This window comes from Panthera pardus, unplaced genomic scaffold, assembly GCF_024362965.1.
Source record: "Panthera pardus isolate Hobbes unplaced genomic scaffold, ASM2436296v1 HiC_scaffold_6, whole genome shotgun sequence".
NCBI lineage: Eukaryota > Metazoa > Chordata > Mammalia > Carnivora > Felidae > Panthera > Panthera pardus.
The window spans coordinates 35945554-35969220 of record NW_026526991.1 but is presented as its reverse complement, the minus strand read 5'-3'; the positions used below and the strand labels follow the sequence as shown (position 1 = coordinate 35969220).

Below are 23667 nucleotides of genomic sequence, written 5' to 3'. Positions count from 1 at the left end.
TAGTTCTATTGTGTCCTCTCAAAGTTTTGTTTGTATACCTATAATATTTAGAGTAAAAACCCTGCGTATGGCTTTCCTCACATATTCATTCATTCATTCTTTTAATCTATCACCTGTTAATCTATTCAGCTACCCATTCACGTATTCTTCTTTCTCAAAGTAGTTTTATTTAAATAATCCAAGAAAGGGTGATTAGGGCTTAAACCAAATAGAGAGAAAGGACAGAGTATAATTAGAAGGCAAACTTAAGGGAGATTATTGGGTAAAGTTGTCAACACTTAACAACTAGATGCAAGTAGATGTGTGTGTATGGAGGAAGGCAAGGAATCAAGGATAATTTATTCAGATCTCTAGCTTGGCATTGACCATGAAGCATGCCAAGAAGACAAAGGAAGAGGGGTAACGTTGGAATAGAGGGGGGGATGTGGTATCAAACTTTGTCTGGGTTCATGGTACACTTTTTTCCATAATCCTGACAGATAATCTTTAATTCAGTAATTATTTATTGAATATCTGCCATGTACAAGGCACAATAAATAGAGATCCTTTAAGTTTATGCATAAATACTCTTTTTCACAAATATGTTTTTTTTTAAGTCCAAACCATTATTTTTTAGGCATCATGGTGCAGTTACTGCTCCACTAAATTCAATTGGGTAAGCAATTTCAACTGAATACAGTTGAATGGCAGTGTGCAGCCTTCGTTAAGTTATTCTGTAACTACTTGAAAGAGAGTGAGAATCCATTTAAAAACTTCAGGCTGGGTAAACTCATTTAAGTTTGCAAATTACATTCAGAAGAGAAGTTAAATGTGGTTATCTTGAAAACATCCCCCCAAATTGTAGTGTAGTAAATAATAATTGGATAAGGCTAACCTCAGAAATTCTTCCTCAAAAGTTTTTTTAGTTCATACAACAGTAAATATACAGCTATATGGATACATTGAGCAATTCTTTGGATGGAAATAAACATATTTGTAAAATTAGAAGTTTTGGAAAAATTTGTAAAATTTGTAAATTTGTAAATTTAGAAGTTTGTAATTTGTAAAATTTGTAAAATTAATTTGTAAAATTAGAAGTTCAGATATTTCTGTCTTCATCTTTTTCAAAACTTCTCTTGCCTATTGATTTACCTTCACAAAAAAGGAAGTGGTCACAGCGAATAATGGGATAAGAAAGCCCAATTACTGTGTGGATTTCCAGCTCCCACCTAAGCAGACCATTTCAACCAAACCCTTTTCCTTTTTCTAGGCTCTACCCAAATTTTCTGTTCAAAGTTCTAGATTTTAGTCCTGTTCTCAATAGAAACATGAATGTCCAATCCTGGATCCTCATACGGCTTTACTATTCTTCCTCCGTAGATATCTTTCTCTTTCCAAGACTGCATAATAGGCAAAGACCAGGAAAATGACTTTGTCTTCTAATCCTGTGTGCTGAGGATACCCTGTGAGCTCAGCTGAGTTCTTTGGGAGCCTCAAAGGTGTTAGTCTAGAATCAGACCCGTGCAATCTTGCCTTTGCTCTACCCCACCCCACCCTATTATTTGAGTTTGCTTACTTCTTCCAGTGTTGGAGAAATAACCAAAGGCCACAGTCAAGTAACAATAAAGTCGTAATTCCCTGGAGACTTGAAAAAAGATGTCACTTGTTGCCTCAGCATGGCAACCAATTAGCCCCTTTGATGTAAAGCGTCTGTCCTCTTCGAGGAAACAAGAAAGGTCTGGTTCTCCTTTCTAGTCTGTCATTTGTTGTACAGAGCCATAAGCCCCATTTTACTGGGTTGCAAGCTACTGCCTTTGTTAACGTGCTGAAAACTTCGTCAGCTGTGTTTAATCAAAGAAGATGTGCGTGAGGGACGACACCAGCAGTTGTGGTTGGGTTTCTGTTCCCCAGCCCATGAGTCACAGCTGGCAGAGAGCAAGGACACCAGTGTATCATCAGACAGCCAGTCACCTGAGCTTCTTTGATTTCAGTTATATAGCTAGGTAGTCCTTAATTCTGTTTAAAAACCTCTACATGCTTCTGTTTGCTATGAAAAGGTTTTTCCTCTCCTGTCTAATAATATTTGGTCATTTATGACTTCTGTTTATAATAAAGTTTCATTTGCACATTTCCTACTCTAAATAATTTGCCTGGCCAAAAGAATTCACTTTATGAGAGGACAGACGTTTGATCTGACACTCTTTGTTCTGTATGGGACTTCATCCTCCTCTAGGAAACTTTGTCTCAAAAGATGTAAAATAATATGATCTAAGATCAGGAAATGACCTCTAGAACACTGCTTCTCAAATTGTAATGAGAGTGCAAAACACCTGGGGATCTCGTTAAAATTCAGATTCTGATTCGCTGGTTGGTACCTGAAATTCTGCATTTCTACCAAGCTCCCAGGTGATGTTGATGCTACTTCCTGGACTAGAGGCAAGGCTAGAAGACCCATAGGCACTCAGTCCCTTGGGCATCCAGTCAGCTACCCCCAGTCGCGCTGTGAAGGCTTGTCTTTGAAGAGAGAAAACAACCATGTAACAGAAAGTGGTCTATAGCGAGTTTTATTCTTAAATTTTTATCAAACACATGAAATTGTTTATGTCAAAGTAACTGTTGACACTTTTAAGCAGTTACCTAAGGCTTGTACCTAAGTACTTGTTGATGAGGTCACTTTTGAGCATACATGCAAATTTCCTCAGTCTCCACTCAACTCAAGTAAGAGGCTATAGTGATGTTTTAAAAGCATTGCATAATGATGTAAGTTTGTAGGTTTGTAAAATAAAAACTCTTTTTTACTCTGGTGAGATAGACATATTCAGAAAAATATGTTACATCTAAACACAGAAATCTATAGCTGCCTAAAAATAGTATGTTCTTAAACATATACATTTTTAATTTACTTGGATTTTTACTGTTTATAGAGTTGGGCACCTGGGTGGCTCAGTGGGGTGTGTCCAACTTCGGCTCAGGTCATGATCTCACGGTTCGTGGGTTCAAGCCCGCGTTGGACTCTATGCTGACAGCTCAGAACCTGGAGCCTGCTTCAGATTCTGTGTCTCCCTCTCTCTCTGCCCCTCCATTGCTCACTCTCTGTCTCTCTCTCTCTCTAAAAAACAAATAAACATTAAAAAAAAAAAGCACAATTAAAGAGTATATGTGAACTTCTATTGGATCTGTTATCCCATTTTAACCCCATAATGTCAATTTTTGATTATTTCTGCTTAATGAGTAACATGCTAGGGTAACATGCTAATGTAAACATGCTAGTAACATGCTAATGTAAAATTAAAGTTATTCCATGTGGCACCTGGGTGGCTCAGTCAGTGAAGTGTCCGACTTTGGCTCAGGTCATGATTTCCCTGCTTGTGGGTTCAAGCCCCACATCAGGCTCTGTGCTCACAGCTCAGAGCCTGGAGCCTGCTACAGATTCTGTGTCTCCTTCTATCTGTCCCTTCTCCAGCTCTCTCTCTCTCTCTCTCGCTCTCTCTCTCTCTCTCAAAAATAAGTAAACATTAAAAATTTTTTTTAGAAAAGCAAAATTAAAGTTATTCCAAAAACACTATGATAACTAGCATTCAGAACTCATTTTGATGACAGATGTCACTTCCTAATTGTGTTATTTTAGATTAATATTAACTTTTCTTTTTAAAGAAAGAAGTGACTTGAAGTACTCTGAGGACAGAAGAATCTGGGCTGCAGTTCAGTAGCAATAGTAAAGCCTATTTATGTGGCTTGGTTTACTTCACCACCTGTCTTCACCTCTGTCTCTTCTGGTTTAACCTAAGAAAGTCTATAAAGCTAGTAAAGGTAGAGCCAGGTCACAAATCCACAGGGTTTGGATTCAGTAGTTACTCAGGCACACTCAATAGAAAGGCACACTCAAACAGAAAGCTGAGATTCTGCGTTCTGTTTCCGAGATGATAGGGAGACAGAAAAGAAGAGGAAAAAGACAATAATGTTGTATTCTCATGTAACCTTAGCAGCAATTCTATGCAGCAAGTGTTGTTATCATTCATTTCTATAAGAAATTGAAGTCTCGAGTGTTCCGTCAACTTGTCCGAGTGCACACATCTCTGGGGCAGAGCTGGCCTGGCACTCAGGCATTGTGACTCTGTAACTTTTGAGTATTTTTAATAATCCCCTTGAGTTGCGATTATAGTTAGGCACAGATACTTTAATAATAAAGTGATTCAAGAAATAACGACTATCCCACTGAGCCATCTGGTTTCTCTCAGCCCCTGTCGCTGGGCCTCTTCTATTTCTGGTTAGCCAGAAATGGTCTCCAACCGTGATTCTCCGTCTCCATTTCCTCTCTTCCCACTCAGGATAGCGGAAGTCTGAACATTTTATCTACTTAGCATCTCTAGTAATTCAGGCTGTGAACACACTTTGCCGTCACTGTAGTAGCTGTTTATTGATAGTTGTGCTAAGCTCCGTGAGGGAATAGAATTGAGAAATGCATCCATGCATCGAACGACTCAAGATAATAATGGGTGGAATGTTAACAAAGTTCTGTTAGGAAGACAGAGTAGGTGGTGTTTTAGGTTTCCAGTGTGGACCTTCATTGCACATGTAATTTAGAGCTATGTTTATTTGGCTTGGGGTTTAAAATTAGAAATTGACCATCTGTATTTTTCTTGATAAGTATGGCGTCATCCTGACCAAAAGGTTTTTGAAGGTCAGGAATAGCTTATATTTGCAACATTATTTTTGGAAGAGAAAAGAGGATGTAGACAAGTTTGAAAATAATGCCCTATAGTTGAGGACTTAAGAGAATTTTGCTGTATATCCACAGACATATAGTGTGGCCATTGGAATAAAAATTGTAAAGTATGTATAAAAACATAAAAATGTTTTTCTAAAAACATGCATGTGCTGTATACCTCAAGCAGATGAAAAGAAGGAAAAGTGAACTTGACATTTGCAAGTCTACTACATACACATACTGTACCACATTGTTAATTGTCTCATTTTATCTTTCTGACAACATGCGCAAATGTTGATGTTATTTTAGTATTTCATAAATGAAAGAATTGGGCACAGATATGTTAGGGGACCTCACCAAGGTCACAGTCAGTGGTTGAGCAAGAATTCAAACCCAGACCTCTTAAAGTCCAAATCTGATCATCTCTTTCCAGTTGGTTTATTCTGAGCTATTCAGCCCTGCCCCTAGCACTCTTTTTGGTTCAGAAATAATTGTTTTTACAGTAAAGAGTGGAGTCACATGAATTCAGCTGAAAAAATGCATGCATTTTGTGAAAATACTAAATTGTAAAAATTATTGTGAATTATTTTACACTGCATCGCAGAGTTGCCAGGACAATTACTCTGTTGACACCATCCGTAAAATGAAAACACAATCTTAGCGTAAACACATTTAGTTTTATCTGATATTTGAAATATGCATTTGTGTAACTGCCAAAATATTAGCTGCTGTATGTTCGCCAGAAAGTTCAAGCAACAAGACAAGAACAGAACTGCCTTTATTTGTAGATAGCAAGCAAAAAAAATTTTTTTCCCCTTTGGGAAGGACTTTTGTTGTTGTCAACCAATATCTCAGAATTTGGGGATGGAGACCCTTGTCTGAAACTAGTGGTACATAGTTTTGTTTGTTTTGTTTTTTAACTTTGCCTTTCATATGATAACTTTATATTGCAAATATCACATACTATAAAAAATTTTGTGTTTGAGACTCACAACTACCTTTAAACAAATAATAAAAAACCTTTTCTGACAAAGGTTGCATTTTTCTGCACCACGTTTTATCTGTTTTGGTATGTTTTTACTTTGCTGTGTTTATAATAAACATTCACCAGGAGAAGTTTAAAAATTTGACTTAAAAATAAGAACTTTGTCTCATTAAACTACTTGGGTTAGATTTGGAAAGGACGTTAGTGGTTACATTTGAAGTTTTTTTTCAGAGCTTTTACCCTGAAAACATCAGTAAAATTGTACAATTTTTTTACTTATTTACTTAATGTTTGTATAAATGGCCTGGAAGATTGCTAAGGAGAGGAAACAAAGAGTGGGTGGACGTAAATTTGTCAACTTTTCCAACTTAATTTTTTTATTTCTTGACATTGAGTTGAAAAAAGAAGATCAATTCTATCTGAAATTGTATGACTTTTAACTGTTTCCTTAGAAAAGTACAGTCTGGGGGCGCCTGGGTGGCGCAGTCGGTTAAGCGTCCGACTTCAACCAGGTCACGATCTCGCGGTCCGTGAGTTCGAGCCCCGCGTCAGGCTCTGGGCTGATGGCTCGGAGCCTGGAGCCTGTTTCCGATTCTGTGTCTCCCTCTCTCTCTGCCCCTCCCCCGTTCATGCTCTGTCTCTCTCTGTCCCAAAAATAAAAAAAAAAAAAAAAAGAAAAAAAAAAGAAAAGTACAGTCTGACTAGGCGACGAGGTTTTCATATGTAACCTATGCCTTCTCATTAAAGAAGAATATTTTCGTAGCTGCCTGCACTATTTAAAGCACAGAGTAAACCAGCTGTTTGAAAACTTTTTGTTGTTGTTGTTATTCCTAGTTATCTTGATCTATTTGTATAAATTGCTAAATTGCTTCCATAAAATGCCTCCAGACATAAGGGAATCATTTGCATAAGTGGATGAAGACTTTTGTCTTCCACGAAGGAAAGCTTGAAACAAGCCTCTTAATCATTTCCCTCCCTCTCTGGTTCCAGTATCCGGCTGCTTTGATGAACCTGGGGGCTATCCTCCATCTCAATGGCCGTCTCCAAAAGGCCGAGGCCAACTACCTGCGGGCACTGCAGCTCAAGCCAGATGATGTCATCACGCAGTCCAATCTCCGCAAACTGTGGAACATTATGGAAAAGCAAGGCTTAAAGACATCCAAGACCTGACATAGGAGAGCAGTACCTCCTCCTCCTCCTCCATATTTTAAAGCTGGCTTCGTTAGTGAACAGAACTTCCCAGCAGTGCTACGACAAGAGCTAGTATGGACTTCCAAGATGGGGGCAGAGGTCACTGGGGTCACTGCCACGTCTGAGAGTATTCACTCTGCTGTTAGCACAGCCGTTAACACCAAAAAGGGGAACATTGGAAACCTCCTGAAGGATGTAATTGTTACCCATAGAACTATTATTAAACCAGAGCACTTAAAACAGGATCTTACGGCATTGGGGTGGGAGGTGGGCAGGGAATCTAAGTTACAAATTTTGTTCATTTTTGAAAGCTAATTTAGAAATTATACTGTTCCTTAAACACTGTGAGAGGAAGTCAGAGTGTCCATTCAGCCCTGCTAAACTATTAAGATCAAGTGTTAATAGGGAATGATTAAAGTGTCGTGTGAATCCCAGCGTGCCGGCCGGTTGTCCTGACGCTGCTGTCTTCCCTCTTTGGGACAGCCTGCTTACCAATTTGTGAAACTTAGGGGAAAAAAAATTTTTTTTAAAGTATGTCAAGATCTGTCAGAGTCTATAGTTGTCTCCCGACTAGGGCACATAACATTTTATTATTTGGATGTCACAGTCTTCATTTCTTTTAGACAGCATTTGCTTTTCAATGTTCTGAGCTGAGGTAACCATGTTTCACACTGGTGTTGCTGGAGAGGTTGGGGAGATCTTTTACATGTCCGGCAGGCAATTTTTATTTTTAATGTCACCAGCATTTCCCCCCAGACTGCCTAGGAGAATTCACTGTATTAATTCTTAGGCTTTTGAAGTAGCTATACCTGGTTAATGCACATGCTTATATAAGGATTAAATCTAAAAGAGCTTAAAAGTGTTCTAATTCCAATAACTAGCCAGCAGCTATTAGACAAAAGGGAAGTTGCTATGTGCTTCCCAGATGTGGTTAATGGTTAAAAAAATCAAGTCTGAACAAAGGAGTGTATAATAATGGTTGCCAGTGATGTTATATTTTGGAAAGAATTGGTATAAAATGCTAATCACTTTCTGATAGGTTCCTAGACAGCAATGCTAATAAGTTTTTAAGGAATTATTTTTTTATATTTTGCTCGTCCCAAAACACATAAAAAATGAGCTACAGTATAGCATCAGCCTGTGTGTTTTTAGGTCTTCTGCCTTGTGCTTTTCACAGTTAAACTATTTTTTTCACTAGCAAACTGGTATTTTATTCCTTTACCTATTAGTAACCACTTCAGTGATCATTACACAAGTAAAAATGAAGTAGAGAAAACCATTTATTGAACATTTTTTTGACTTGCAAACTTTGCTACTAAAAATTAACTTTGCAAAAAAAAAAAAAAAACAGTTCACTATCAACTTCATAGAGAAAGTAGCTATACAATACCCTACATATTTATTTATTTATTATTCTACCATAGCAAAATAACAAAACTTGATTCATTAAGTCAGTTCTTTGCAACTGAAAATTAGCTTTTTTCTCCTTTCCTTCAACTTTCATGTATATATATTGGGCAGCAGCCCCACTAAAAGGAAGCTGGACGTGCAAATACATCGTATTTTGTTTTCTCCATATTTTATATGTTTTACTCTGTATCTGAATAAAGCAGGATAAAGAATTTAAAGTAGTGTTCCTATGGAATTAGTGTTTTTGTAAAAAGGGCAGATGTAGTGAAAGAGGTTTGTTGATGGCATTAGTAAGAAGGCCCTCCTAATAGGTATATTATTTTGTAAACATTTCATCGAAGGGCCAAAAAGTTAAATTATAACTAGATCACTGTGTCTTCAGAATGATATTTAACGTTTAACAACAGCAAACCCGTGGTCAAACCAAACGTGTGGGTTGAAGTGTATTTTTCATCTTTTAACGCATTGGCAATTGCAAAAAAAAAATAAGTAAATAAATAAGGAATTTAATATAAGGATATAGAGATAAACTCAATGTCTAACAGTTTTATTTATTTAAATAGTTATTGACCTATGATGACTTCCTAGTCTTAACATTTTATGTCTTTTTGTTGTTAATATTCTTCCTTTCAGACACTTGGTTCTTAATAGGTTCGCTGATTGCACAGTAGAGGCACTTCGAGTTGACCCAGTCCCCAAGTAGCATTAATAATTGGGCCTGTGTCATAAAATGCATGGATGTTTAATAGCAAAATGTCCCTGACACATTTCACTACAGGGCTGGGCTTAGTAACTGACCAACTTGGGGGGAGGGTGGGACGGGGGGGCTATAGAACATGGTCAAAAAATGTCTCCGCTCAGGGATTTATGGTGGATTATTGCAGACAGTGCTAAAAATATAGAGCACAAGACAAGTTTACTAAATTAAAGTTTTATTTTTTGAGAAACTGTTATTTGTATAAATTATCAAGATTTGTAGGCTTTCCTTTTGTAGAAATAATTGTTTTATGTGCCAGAGAATTTCAATTTTGTTTTCAACAATAAAGCATTGATAACAAATATGTTGTATAAGCCTTTTTTAAATCTTCTACAGCAACAGCACTTAACATTCTCATGGATTTTAACAGAAATTGAAAAAAGTTTTAGAAAGTAGACATAGAAAGTCAAACAGAGACATCATGGCTAATGTATAATCAATAATAATCATGAATTTTTAATCGTTATGATAATATTAAGGGTTCCTTATAACACCAGATTTGCCACCTTCCAAAAACAGATGGCACAATTTTTGTTTTATTGATGAGCTATAGAAACGGAAATATCCCAAGCGTGACTCATTCATAGGTCATTTGGTTAAAATGGCCATATTTAGAAGACCTGATACTCGAGTCGTGATCCTAGAGGAAAGCACAACACTATTTTGTTGAGAGACAGGAGTACGACACATTCAGGTATCAGTTATAAGAAAGCATTGGGTTCTAGACAGAAAATTTGATAGTCTTGTTAAAGTTCTCATTATATAATAACATAATTATATATTGCCTAATTCCTTTATTAGAGATAAAAGCTACAAAGATTTTACTTTATGTTAAACATCATATGGATGTGCAAGGTTGTATTCCAGCTTTACATAAAAAAGCCAGAGCTCAGAGGTATGAAATTAACTTGTCCAGGTCACAAAGCTAGCAAGCAGCAAGCCTGTCCCCGTAGTGTCCTGTGCTTACATGCCTTGTGTCATGTGAGCACTCAGGCTGTGAACCCAAGTCTGGAGACGAGGTTTCTCATCCCCTTTGGCATTTTCTAGCTATTCTATCTTCCACAAATCACATTCCCTACCCCTCACACTTAAGATGATCATGAAGATTAAAGGCAATTCCTGTGGTCTAAATGTTGATGTCCCCCCAAAATTCGTATGTTCATAGACTGTTATTAGGAGGTGGGGGGAGCAGGCGAGTGACTAGTTCATGAGGGCAGATCCCTCAAGACTGGGATTCATACCCTGACAAAAGAAGCCCCAAAGAAGTCTCTCACCCCTTTCACCATGGGAATACAGTGAGCAGCATGCAACCCAGAAGTGGGACCTCAAGTGACCAAGCTGGCACCTTAATATCAGACTTCCAGCCTCTGGAAGAAAGAAGTTTCTGTTGCTTATAAGCTTTAGTCTTTGGTATTTTGCTACAGAAACCCAAACAAAGAGGGAGCACATGGGAAAAAAATGTAAACATTTAGACTGTGAGAGCCAGAGAGGATTTCAGTGAACATGTAGTTAGACCTATTTACTTCCAACCTAAAGAACATAAGGTGCCCCCACACCAGGTGGCTTAACTAAGCTCCCCAAACTAGTTAGTGGTAGTTACATGACAGGCTATTGAAATCTCAATTATTAAGTGGTCTTGCTACATGCAGTAATTGCATAATTCTGTTTTTAATGTTTTTTTTTAATGTTTATTTTTGAGAGAGGGAGAGAGAGCATGAGCAGGGGAGGAACAGAGAGAGAGGCAGAATCTGGAGCAGGCTCCTGGCTCCAAGCTGTCAGCACAGAGCCCGACACAGGGCTCGAACCCATGAGCTGTGAGATCATGACCTGAGCCAAAGTTGGATGCTTAACTGACTGAGCCACCCAGGTGCCCCCAGTCTCTTTTTAAATCAAGGTACAGCTTTATCTTAGATTGAAAGCACTCTGCTTTGAAACCAGTAAGGGCAGGGGCCATGTCTTTCTTTTTTGGCACAGTTCCTTCAGCCTGGCACACTGTTGAGTAGAACATAAAATACACTATAAATTAGAATTCCATCTATTATTTGCTCCTTATCAACTAGATATTTTTGAAAGTCCACTTTCTAAAAAGTTGAGACTGGGAATTCAATAACTCTTTTCACTTGATGTTCTCACCTTAGGGCTGCGTTTTCACATAGTAATCATTTCTAGTACAAAGAAAGGAAATGCATCTCAGTCTCCGTTATGTTTGCTATTACAAGGGAGGAAACTGGGTTTCTGGGGATAGTTTAATTATTACAGTAATTCCAATTCATTCATATGTACCTTTGGAATATGAGTTTACACTTAATTTAAATATTTTCAATATTATAGAATTTGCTTCCTACTATTCACAACTCATGGGTGTTGCTAGAAAACGGCATAAGCATTGGAACTGCCATGCACTATGAGGAGAGAAAAGTCGAAGTAGAAATGCAATTGCACCTACTCTGCTCTGCTTAGCTTTGCAGTAGAGAAAGATGCATGTGGACCAGGACTTTAACTTTCTTGCCATGTCATTTTGGGTGGTCTTCCTGCACGATGTAATCACAGAGGCCTTTGAGTTGGCTTTCATTCCATTGGCCACGTCACCACATATTGACCTTCTGCTGTTGTTGTTCTGTAGAGCTTTGAGATGTATTTTTCCCCCTGATGTACTGCTGGGATTTAAATTTCCGTTCACTTGAAATTTCTGTGACAGTTTTCTTCTAAGTTTTCAAAACATTTCCTCAAGTTTTTATAACTGCTCCCTGGTATTATTGTGTTGTCTGCTTCCAAAGAGTGGACAGAAGAGCTTTTGTTTAGCAAGAAAATTGTTAGGTCGAATAAACAGTTACAAATATGTGAGACGACTTGATGGGGTCACTATTAAATACCTATAGGGATCTAAGAAGTTGATATATCTGAAATGGTGTTCAGGAAAAGTGTCTAGAGATCCTAAAAGGAGCAAGAGAATGGATAGACACATGGGGAATTGACTAATAATTGCTGCTAGAAATAATTAAATTTCTGTCATAGAAATGGAGGATTGGATTAGAACACTTTTGAGACTGTGTCCTTTTGGGCTGCCCAGTAATCTGCCAAAATTGAGCCACTGTGTTATAGGGAAAACAGTGTTACAAATAAGAGATTGGTTTACAATATAACCACTGAAAAAATGTTCAACCAATTGAAGTCTAGGTTAGAACTGTCTATTTATTCCAATCTAAAATGTATTTAATTTTTCTCCTACCTCCTTTGGATTTGACAGGAATTGCACTCATTCAAGACAAAGCTGTCAAACATTCTCCAGACAGATGGAGAGAATAGAGTTCCATGTTCCAAGTAATAGCTCAAGACTTCTAGAGACCCTTTTTCTAATAATTTCTATCATGTGTCTTCCTTTTCCATCCTAAAGGACGCAAAATGAATAACTCCTCTGAGAACTTTCTCTTGGTAATATCACTGAGCAGCTAGATACTATAATGAAGTTGTTGAAAATGTATTGAGAAGTCAAGCAATGTGTTTTCAAAAATACCAAAAATATTGACAAAGTGTTAAAATGCCTCTTTCATCTGGATCCTTCTCTTGTATCATGTAAAAGGCCATTTGTGACCAGAAAATCAGAATTGGTAAGGAAGGAGAAGGATGAGTATGTATTCATGGAGACAGGAAACAAGTGACTACCTTTAATTTTAATGTAGGACCTTGTTATAATCTTTTAGCAAACAATGGCCATATTGACTCTAACAAAAATAATTAATTTTTTAATTCTGCAGACATCAACTTATTAAATTACATTGAGATAATTAATAATCTCAATAGGTTTTCATTTTTTAATTCTTTTTATTTTAAATATGTTGTTTTGCTTACTATTTGGCTATTTTATGTTTCCTTTACAATCGACTACTCTTTTGTAAATGTGCCTTTGCCTGTATTCTTTGTGATAATGAAAATTGGGGAAATTCCACTGGAATTATGGTGTTTCAAAATATATCTTTAGAAATCTGTCCTACACAACCAAGTATTGAGATGTTACTACATTCTATTAAAATTTAATTGAATAATTTTGTATTATAGGAGATGGAAAAGTACATCAATATTATGTTTTATTATATCCCATCAGGTATCACTCTCCCAGTTATCCTGTCAATGATATTTATAGAATGTGAATATACCAGCAAAGCCTATCTCTTTCTACAAAGTAAGTCAAGGAACTTTTTGGTTAATTTGTTGTCACTTCTGTTTCTAGAACTAATGGTTGTTTGGACTTGTCTTTGTTCCAGAAGTTTGCTCTGTGAATGATGTTGAAAATGAGTCAGTCTGCTGCTATTTCTCAAGTGGTCATAAAGTGATATTCGTAGAAATGCTAGTAGTGACATCAGAGAGCAAGAGAAAACATTAGATTTGACTTGACCTCTGCACTTGACAAATGAGGAAGCTGTGGTTTGGGGCAAATGACATAGCTACACTTACACATTCACAATGGATCCAATGTAGCAGGGAACATGTTGAAGTACCAACTATAGGTTACATGTTTCGTGGCCCAATACCAACCATCCAGAGTTTGTAAAAACATCTCTTCTTTGGAGTGGAGGGTAGACACAAAGCTTGCCAGGAAAGATTTGATCATGGATTCTTTATGGGTTGCATACATGGAAGATATTACTGCCTGAAACTCCTATATCACTAAAATTCAGTTTGGGTCCCTCGTTTAAGACATGAACTCCATTTCAGAATAAATTTATGAAGCATACCTAACCAAACACAGCTGGTCTAAGTAAAAGTGGTACACAGAAGTATTAGGGTAGATTAACCCATTTCAAAGGTCCATTCCTGTCATCTGATGACAGTGCTCAGTTATTTTTTCTGACCTGACCATGGTGCATCAGGTCCGAATGATTCAAAGTTCATTTGCCTATTGCAGCAGGTATAATGTGTAAGATTCCAGGACACATAGACGTATTAGATGGGATCCTTCATGAAGAAATTGGAAAGTTTTTTTTTTTTTTCCTCTCTCTCTATTTTACCTGAGTCATTCTATGTGCCATTAAAGATTTTTGGAGCATACTAGCTACCTGAAAGCTCTTTATAGGTCAGAGAATCATTGTAAAGTATGGATAGCATGTATTTTTCTATTGCAATATAACAGCAGTAAATATATTTGCTACAAGTCTTTATGATTATTGGCTGATCTATTTGATTCTCTTTCAACCTTGTCCACCTTCTTTCTGTCATACACGTGTGTGTGCATGGGCACACACACACACACACACACACTCACTGGGTAGCTGGGAAGTCTGCAATTAAACCTAAGTCCAAACATTTGATCCTCCAAAGAGGAAATCATTATGGGGAACGTGACATAATTTGAGGTGTTTTAACAGAGGAAATAAAGTGAGAGCAAAGCTTTTGTCCTTGGGTGAGTGATTTAAATCCAGACAAGCAGGAGTCAAAAGGAGATGAAGGAAGGCATTTCTTAAGATACTGTTATAAACACCTTAGCAAATCTCTTTTCACACTCTCCTATGCCTGTCACAATCAAGCAGCTGCTGTGATTCATCAAATCACTCTTTTATATAGGGCACTTTCTGTCCTTCTGCAAATGGAATGCCACTCAGATAAAGAGAAGATATGACACATGTAGATTTGTTACCCTCCATTTTCAGGGTAATTACCAAATTATCAAAAGAATTACCAAACTGATCTTTAGATATTTTATTTTTAAATGTACTTCTTCTTGGTGATATTATTAAAATGATCAAACAATGTAGATTTTGTACAGAGAACAACACACTCCAATTCTGAGCACTGATGAAAATAAGGTGACCACAGTAACACTCCAGTTGTATCGCCTTTCTTTGGCTTTTGCTCCCCAGATGACATTTTGTCTCAATGTGGCGACTCCATTCAACTCGCTTCTTGAAATGTCAGGGCAGTGGGGCCTTTCTCATAGCTATAAATCTGAATGAACAGAGTTTCATCATCCTTTCACTCTGAATGTCTTATTTCCATTGTAATTATATTTTCTGTATGCAGAGCATTTTTGAGTTTTCAAAAGGCCTCATATTTTTTATATTCAGCTTTTGAAAACAATCTGACAAAGTAGGCAAGAGAAACATAATTATCCTCCAATCCAAACTCCAGATGAGGAAGAAAAGCTCAGGAAAGCCATATGACTTGCCCAAGGTCACATTCAGTAGGAAAACTGGTCTTTCTCCAAATCTTATGACTTTGGTTTAAACCCTGGACAGGCATTGATGGATATGGACATAATACACTAAGGGTGTCCTGCTCCCCTTTCTTATTCTTAGTCTTTGGGGATCAGATAGGATGAAGGAGTGTTTCCATATGAAGTGCCTTCACTCAAAACTAGAGATGGATTACAACTATATCCCTACATGGGGAAAGGACTGGAGAACAAGAAGAGGTCATTCAATTATAAGAATACGTGGGCTCACAACAATTTCATTTTTTCCCAGCCACCTTATCTTTGTTTGTCAGTGCTGGGAACTTGGTATTAATTTTTTCTGTTACAATCTTGGGCCTCTGGAAGCTTGTTCTTGCAATCCACCTGTCAGTTGAGCTCAACCTGATGAGCCATCCCATCTTCCATGGGGTGTTTGGTGCTGCTCCCCAGGTTTTGTGAATACCTACCTCTCTTGTTCTGAGACTCTGAGCCCCCTGCTTGTACTTTTCTCTCATGGCCTTTTACATTCCCACCAGTAATGTATGCAAATTCCAGTTTCTCTATATCCTCACCGGCACTTGATATTTTCTGCTTTTTTGATTACAGCCATCCTAGTGGATGTGAAGTGGCATCTCATTGTGGTATTTATTTGCACTTCCCTGATGACTAACATCACATAATTTAAAAATTTAAAATTTTAATAACAAAAAGTTCTCAAGTGAATTGGGGAAATGAGAGACAATATTATAAAATATTGAATAAAGAGAATGTTTTTCTCTTTTCTCTAAGTAGCTTTAATATTATTAACTAATTCAGATAATGCCTGGCTTATAAAACTTAACTCTTTATTGGTGTTTGACTAAGGGACTTTTGCAATTCATCATGCTAGAACAAAGAAAAAAGTCCCCCCACCTTATTATACACCATATTGCCTCAGAACAGAGTTATTTTTCATATCCCTTATCTTACAAACTTATCCCATTGAGCTACACTTATACAAATAATTGTAAATGCCTCCTACTGCAGAATTTAATTTTGATTGATGGAAACCCAGTCTTGAACCTACAAAGCGCGTGCTGCTGAGGGAACCAAAAAATGAGACAGATGTTTAAGAACATGTGTATTCTATTTCACCTTTTAACTTTAACTGGAGATAATAAATGAACACCAACAAAATAGTCCGTATGCCAAAGTTTTGGTTTTGAATTTGGTGCACTCAGTAAGATTCTTTTTCAATTAATAAACAGTAAACTTAGAATTCATAAATACCTGATATATATAATTTGTAAGGCGGTTAAAGTTAGTCACTTTCTGTGCAGACCTCTATGCCAAACTCTATTAAAAGTTTCATCAGGTTAGGAATTTCTTATCTAAAGGGTCTATGTGCCCTTGCTCTCCCCATAATTGTCTTCTGTAGAGTGAACTTGATTAATGGACTGTTTCATTTTTCAGGATAAAGCTAACATTTTCCTTTTCCCAGCAATGCTAGCAAATTACTTGATTAATATCAAAAAGCTCTCATTCACACATAACCTTTGAATAAACAAGTTGTGATACTGTTGGCAACATGTTAAGAGGGATTCCTGTAAGTAGGCTATAAAGGAAATCGCCTTTGTAATTCAATGTATAAAGAGGAAGCCTGTTTTTTGCTTGCTACAAATCTCCCTCCCTCCCTCCCTCTCTCTCTCTTTCTCTCTCTCTAAGTGGAGAATGTATAATGAAATGTAGCCAAAGCAGAATATGCTTTCTCAATGCTGGGGTTCCATTTGCATTGCCTTCACCACTGGAAGCCCAGGAAGAAAACTGTGAAACACTTATGGAACTTGAACAGAGTTTCTAATTCATAATTTTACAGTTCTCCAGCTTACCCTTAAAGTGTGGCAACAGAGAGTAATCCACACCATATTGATTGAAAGATAACCCTCCAAAAGACTTTTCTAATATTAATTACTTAAAAACCCAGGGTCTGGATACCAGCTACTCTAATGGAGCACAGAAAAGCTCTTTATGAATAAGAAAAAAAAATGTAGATTAAAGTGGAAGAAAGAGAAAGGAAGTAAAATATTATAGCCGTATACCAAATACTTTATACGAAAGCTTATGCATGTAGAAAATAAAACCTACTCTTAGTTGCAGCATTGTTAGCTGCCTATCCCGTGTTCATTTCTTCTTTAGAGATAACTATTAGAACACCACTATTAGAACTTTGTCATAGCTTTTTGCCCAGATCCAGTTGATGGGTTGTCCTTGGTCCCAGCCAGGGATTGGCAAACTCTGGGCTCGGGGGCCAAATCAGGCCTACCATCTGTTTTTATATGGCCTGGGAACTGAGATTAGTTTGTACATTTTTGAGTGGTTGAAACAAATCAAAAGAAGAATAGTGTTTCATAATATGTGAGAGTTATATCAAATTTCAGTGTCCATAAATAAAGTGTTATTGGAATAGAGCAACACTCAATCATTTATGGATTATCTATGGCGGCTTTCATGCTAGAACGGCAGAATTGAGTGATTACAACAGAGACCGTATGGCCTGCAAAGCCTAAACTATTTACTATCTGGCCTGTTACAGAAAAAGTTTGCCGACCCTTGGTCTAAGCCAATTGTGATAGTCCTGTCTCTTGCTTTTCCAGGCTCCAATCCAGCTGGCAGTGCCCATGTGACAATGAAATGCAAGCAGAGGTCTGCTGGGGAAAACTCTGGAACGTCTTTGCTCTCTTCATAAAAGGCTGGCATCTTAACACCCCTCAGGTTTTGAAAATAAAAGTGAAATCTGGATGTGAGAGGAACCATCTTGCAACCATGGGGTGATGAATATAAAAGTAAAAGCTAGCACCCTAGCAAAAAAGGAAAGGACCCTGAGTACCCGATAAAGTTTGTAAGCAGCTGAATCAAGGCCAATACCTGCTTTACTACCAGACTTCCCATTATGTAAGAAAAATTACCCTTGTCTGTAAGGCAGTCCTCATTGGGCATTCAGTCACCTGCAAGCAAATGCCTTTCTTACCGACATGCCCTTCTCTTTCTTTCCTTAGGTGTAGAACCTTGTCAGTCTTGATTGCATAGGAAGACTTGTGGCAGCTGGAGAGCACTTCCCGGTATTTTTATAAAATGCCCAAGCGAGTAGCCATCCAATCTCTCCACAGGTAAAGCCACTTGACGTTGCTCATCCTACCAAACTAGTCTCCCCAGTGGCATTATCTTGATACCTGGGAACGTGATTATGAGAACAGTCTATTTTCCTTTGTCATTACAGTTCACAGCAGAAGTTCGTTATACAGCTGTTGATAGTGGCACCCTTCTCCCTGTACCCACCTCCCTTCCACCTAAGTTACACATTCTACCTTTTGTTTCCCTGGATTGTTTAGGTTAGAATGCCTTTCCCCACTTATATATATGTATTATGTCAGTTTACGTACTCAGCTCTGGGCTTCTTAAGGACAACACCATGTCTCATTGACCTCTGTCATTCTAGCATCTAGCAGAGTGTCTCAGGTGATGAAAAAATGAATAGAAGGAAAGTAGGCAGCACAGTTGTTAGATGAAAGAATACAATGTGGAACACAACAAATAATCCTTTTTTTAAAATTATTTAATGTTTATTCGTTGTTGAGAGAGAGAGAGAGAGAGAGAGTGGAGGAGGGGCAGACAGAGAGGGAGACCAAATTTGAAGCAGGCTCCAGGCTCTGAGGCATCAGCACAGAGCCCGACATGGGGCTCAGACTCACAAACTACGAGATCATGACCTGACCTGACCTGAAGTTGGATGCCACACAGGTGCCCCAAATAATTCTTTAATTTAGGAGATATTTACTGAGTGCCTAATTTGTGCCCTTTTCTGGGTGATGGGGATAAAGTGATGAGTAAAACTAACATCATCACAAAAGCTAGCATTTATTGAGTACTTTCTAAATACTAGATACTATTCTAAGCACTTTACAAGTATTGGCTTATTTAATCCTGACAATAATCCTGTTTTGGGAGCACCTGAATGTCCGACTTCAGCTCAGGTCATGACCTTGAGGTCCGTGAGCTTGAGCCCCACATGGGGCTCTCTGCTGACAGCTTGGAGACTGGAGCCTGCTTCAGATTCTCTGTCTTTCTCTCTCTCTCTGCCCTACCCCACTTGCACTCTGTCTCTCTCTCTGTCTCAAAAATAAACATTTTAAAAAATTAAAAAAAAAAATCCTGTTGTCATTCCCATTTCACAGATGAAAAACCTGAGACACAGAGATGTTAAGTACCTTGACCCAAATCACATAGTTATGTGCTTGAGTTAGAACTGGAATTTATCTGCAGTAGATTTAGTTCCAGGATACTACTTCTTTTCTTACACCATATTTCCAAGCTGCTTCTCTGATACACTGCATGCAGGGAATATGGTATGAAGAAAACTAATGTCCTCCATTATGGGATTCCAAACCATAATGAGGTAAGATACAGTTTGTACAGTGGAGGTCTAGATCCAGCATGCGAGGTTTTAAGTCCTGACTATTGCATGTACTATATAACTTTGAGTATATTAACTAACTTCTCTGTACCTCAGTTTCCTTATTAGTAAACTGGGATCATAATATTTTCTAACTTAAAGTGTTATTGTATGGATTGCATGAATTAATGCATGTAAAGTACTTAAAGAAATGCCTGGAATATTTTAACTGTAAAACAGAGTTTGGATATGATTATTGTTATTGTTGTGGATGGTTTTATAATTATTACATTACAATAATAGTTACATAGCTATTATTACTATCCCTATGTTCAAAGAACATGTAATCAGACCATAAATTAAATTATCCCACAAATGATTGTATAGTAACAAATAGTGATTAGACATTAAGCAGGTAGATCAGTCAGGACTCTCCAGAGGACTAGAACCAAAACCAAAGCCGATGGCATAGATGATAGATAAGATAGATGATAGATAGATACATAGATAGGGCTATTATAAGGAATTGGCTCACAAAATTATGGAGCCTGAGAAGTCCCAATAGTCCCAAGATTTTCTGGAGAGCCAGGAAAGCCAATGATATAAATTGTGGGCTAAGTGAGACTGACCTTTGCCCCAGGTCAAAGATAGGCAGAGAGAGAAAATTCTCCTTTACTCAGTCTTTTGTTTTATTCAGTCCTTCAATGGATTGGATGAAGCCTGCTTGCATGGGAGCATACTCTGTTTACCAATTTAAATGTTAATTTCATCCAGAAACACCCTCATAGACACATTCAGAATGATATTTCGCCAGATGTCTGGGCACCTGTGACCCAGTCAAGTTGACACATAAAATTGATCATCACAGTCGCTTCTCGGCCTTTTGGCTAAGATCAAGTGTAAAATTGATCATCATAAGTCCACCTTTTGTTAACTTGGCACTGATATGCATCTCCTTAAACTATACTTAATCTCCAAATACAAATCATAATTCCACTGAACATGACAACTATTCTGCAAATAACCACAAATACAGTAACCTCTTCCCTAGAAGAAAGGTAAAATCCTTGAGTGATGTCTATTCCTTTCCTTGATATCCCATAATTTAAGTACTATGATGTAAATTAACAATATTTATATTATGGGATATGAAGTCAATGCATCTTATGTTACATAAGCATATAAGAGAAGGAAGAAAGCAATATTTGCTTAGTCTGTAGGTATACATATATATCACATACACACACAAACATATTCAAAACAAAATAAGGAGTAAATAGTCATGACAATTACAGTCTTTGTTTCTGTAACTAGTCACATGATCATAGCTGGTATTTATAGCTACCTTTCCCCACTACCCATTCTGCATTCCCTTGGCCTTTATTAAGTACCTCAGCTGGTCTTGGTTCTTTACCTAGTGGGGTGACCTAAACCTCCATTCCTGAAGGGTATGGATCATTAGTAGTCCTGTCTGGATTGGGTTGTTATACTTTTCCATTGACCTTAATCACAGGGCATGGTAATACTAAGAGATACCCTGAGGAATCTCTTCTATTCCAGATATACTCTTTCTCATTTCCATTGTGGAGTAGTAGTCCAATTTCACCTTGGTGGTCAGTATCAGTCACTTGAGCCAGTCTTTACTTGTTGATTCAGAGGCATGAGGAGTTTAAAGTGGATGGGCACCGTTCCTAACTTCCAGTTCAATGGAGTCATTGTTGTATCCCCTAGTGAAAGCATTCCTTCTCTGGAACTAAAACTCCCAGGCCAGTAGAGCATAAGGTGACAAGGATAGGAAGAAAAATTTTTCTTGTGGGTTACAGGCATAGCTTGGAGATATTATGGGTTTGGTTCCAGACCACCACAGTAAAGCCAACGTCGCAATAAAGTGAATGTCGCAATAAAGCGAGTCAAATGAATTTTTTGGTTTCTTAGTGCATATAAAAGTTATTTTTACACTATACTGTAGTCCATTAAGTGTGCAATAGCATTTATGTCTAAGAAGGTTGTATGTAATGAAAGGAAATGATACACTGGAAACTGAAGTGGAGAATTATGAAAAAGAAAACATGAATACAAATGGAAAATTGAGACAAAAAGATTGCAAACCAATCTTTTTGTTTAGTTCCTCAATATTGAGTGAGAACCCTTAGGAAAAAAAATATAACAGAAGCCCTTCTCAGAAGAGTTTAAGGGGCAATAAAGTCAAAATGAAGACTGACGGGGTTTTCAGGAGCCCCGACATCTCATTCCAGCTCTGGCACCCTCTTCAAACCAGTTAAGAGCCCTTGGTCTCAGTTTTTTCTCTTATGAAAGGACACAAAATTGTTAAGTGAAAAGACTCAAAGTTAAGAATCAGCAATCCTTAAGTCTTTCTCTGTCACTTGACCTTGGAAAATTAAACCTTTCAAATCCTCAGTTTTTTAATCTGTTAAATGGAGATAATGTGGAACTGCAACCATATATGTGATGTGTTTCACAGAACACTCCATGACATTTGAAAATGTTCTATAATTGGAGCTGTTTAAAAACAAGTTATCGAAGTAAGTCATCTTTAATGTCTCCTATGGTTCTAAATACTGATTCTTTGAATGGACTCATTTATCATGTGACATGTTAAGAACTGTGACTCTTATGTGTTTGCTAGAAGAATTTCTCTCTGAATCACACAACTGATTGCATTCTTGGTTTAACCACTAGGGGACTAAAGTAAAATAACTACAAACCTACGGCAAAACGGACTGCAAAAGTGTAAATCCTTGTAAAAGAATGGGCTACAGATGAAAAGCTTTGCCTTATTTTCAAATGAAACTAAATTTGAGACAAAAACTTAAGCCAACTACTACAGTGTAAAAGGAAAGCACGTAAGAGCTCTCCAGCTCTTTCTCCCATTTTCTGCTTTGCAAAACATGATAATAATTCTAATAAAGAATTAATTAGAAAGCTACTTTATATCCCAAAAAATTATGATGAAAGGATAACTCTTCCAATGAACATCATTGAAGTTTATAGGAAGAAAAACAGAATACTTTTTCTAGGGCATGTGATGGTTTGCTGGATGGGGTACTGGTGCGGAGAGATGGGGTCTGTAGCGATTGGCCCCGAAAGCGTCTTAGATGCTGCCAAAAGAATATAGAAGAATTGGGGATGGGATAGAGACAAGATACACCATTTATTGAAGACCTACTAAGTGACTAAAACTGTGTCAGTGGCTTCCCTTTGTTTTCTCTTTCATCATTCTGCCAAGTAGTTCAACTCTTTCTAACTTAGCAGGAGGGAACCAAGATTACAAGAATTACAAGGATTGAGAAACTGTCCAGGATTCAAACTGCTGATAGATAAGTAGATATACTGTGAGTAGAAAATAGGTTTGTCTGACTCTAAAACTTAGACTGTTTCTCCTCTGCCAGGCTGAGAGGGTGTTTCTCTTGGGGAGCCAGCTGCAAACCTATTACAGCCAGGCTTGCTGCCATTTATCACCGCTGCAGTATTTGCCTTCCTTGTGATTGGGACACAAGGTGTTTAGCTGACCAGGCATGGCAAAGAGTTTACATCTCTTCCTTGATCTCTTCAGTGGGGTGCCAATGTGGGGAGCAGCAGTAGTGAAAACAGTCTAGGCAGGTCCCAAGGATGCCCGCAGATGGCCTCTTATCACACCTTCTTCTCAAGTTCTCTGCAGAGAGGGGAGAGGTTACTGCCAACAATAATGTTAAAAGCCACTTGTCCGAAAGCAGTACTTTTATCCTTCATTGAGAACTTCCATACATATACACTTCACACACATATATATTTTGCACACACACAATTCCATTAATTCTCATGATCATAATTTGTGGTTGTGAGGAGGATACTAAAGCAGAGAGATCGAAAGTGCTAGCAAGTGCAGACTCACAGACACAAACTAAGGTCTCCTAACTACTTTCTATTACAATCCCAAAACTCTCTAGATGTCTGTCTGTTTTAATATAATTTGCCAGTTTCACTGGGGAATCGCAAAGCTTACTTCCTGTTTGAAAGTAAGATCCTTTACTTCCTCAGAAGA

The 23667-nt window shown here is 37.7% G+C and overlaps 1 protein-coding gene across 1 annotated transcript in view; it reads left to right on the top strand.

Annotated features, from left to right (window-relative positions):
* The window catches only part of TMTC2 (transmembrane O-mannosyltransferase targeting cadherins 2), a 400812-nt gene extending 391480 nt beyond the window's left edge, over positions 1-9332 (top strand). The window contains exon 12 of the mRNA XM_019455252.2: positions 6663-9332. Coding sequence (XP_019310797.2) covers positions 6663-6842 — 180 coding nt within the window. The 3' untranslated portion in view covers positions 6843-9332. The remainder of the gene's footprint in view (positions 1-6662) is intronic.
* Positions 9333-23667: the final 14335 nt, after the last annotated feature.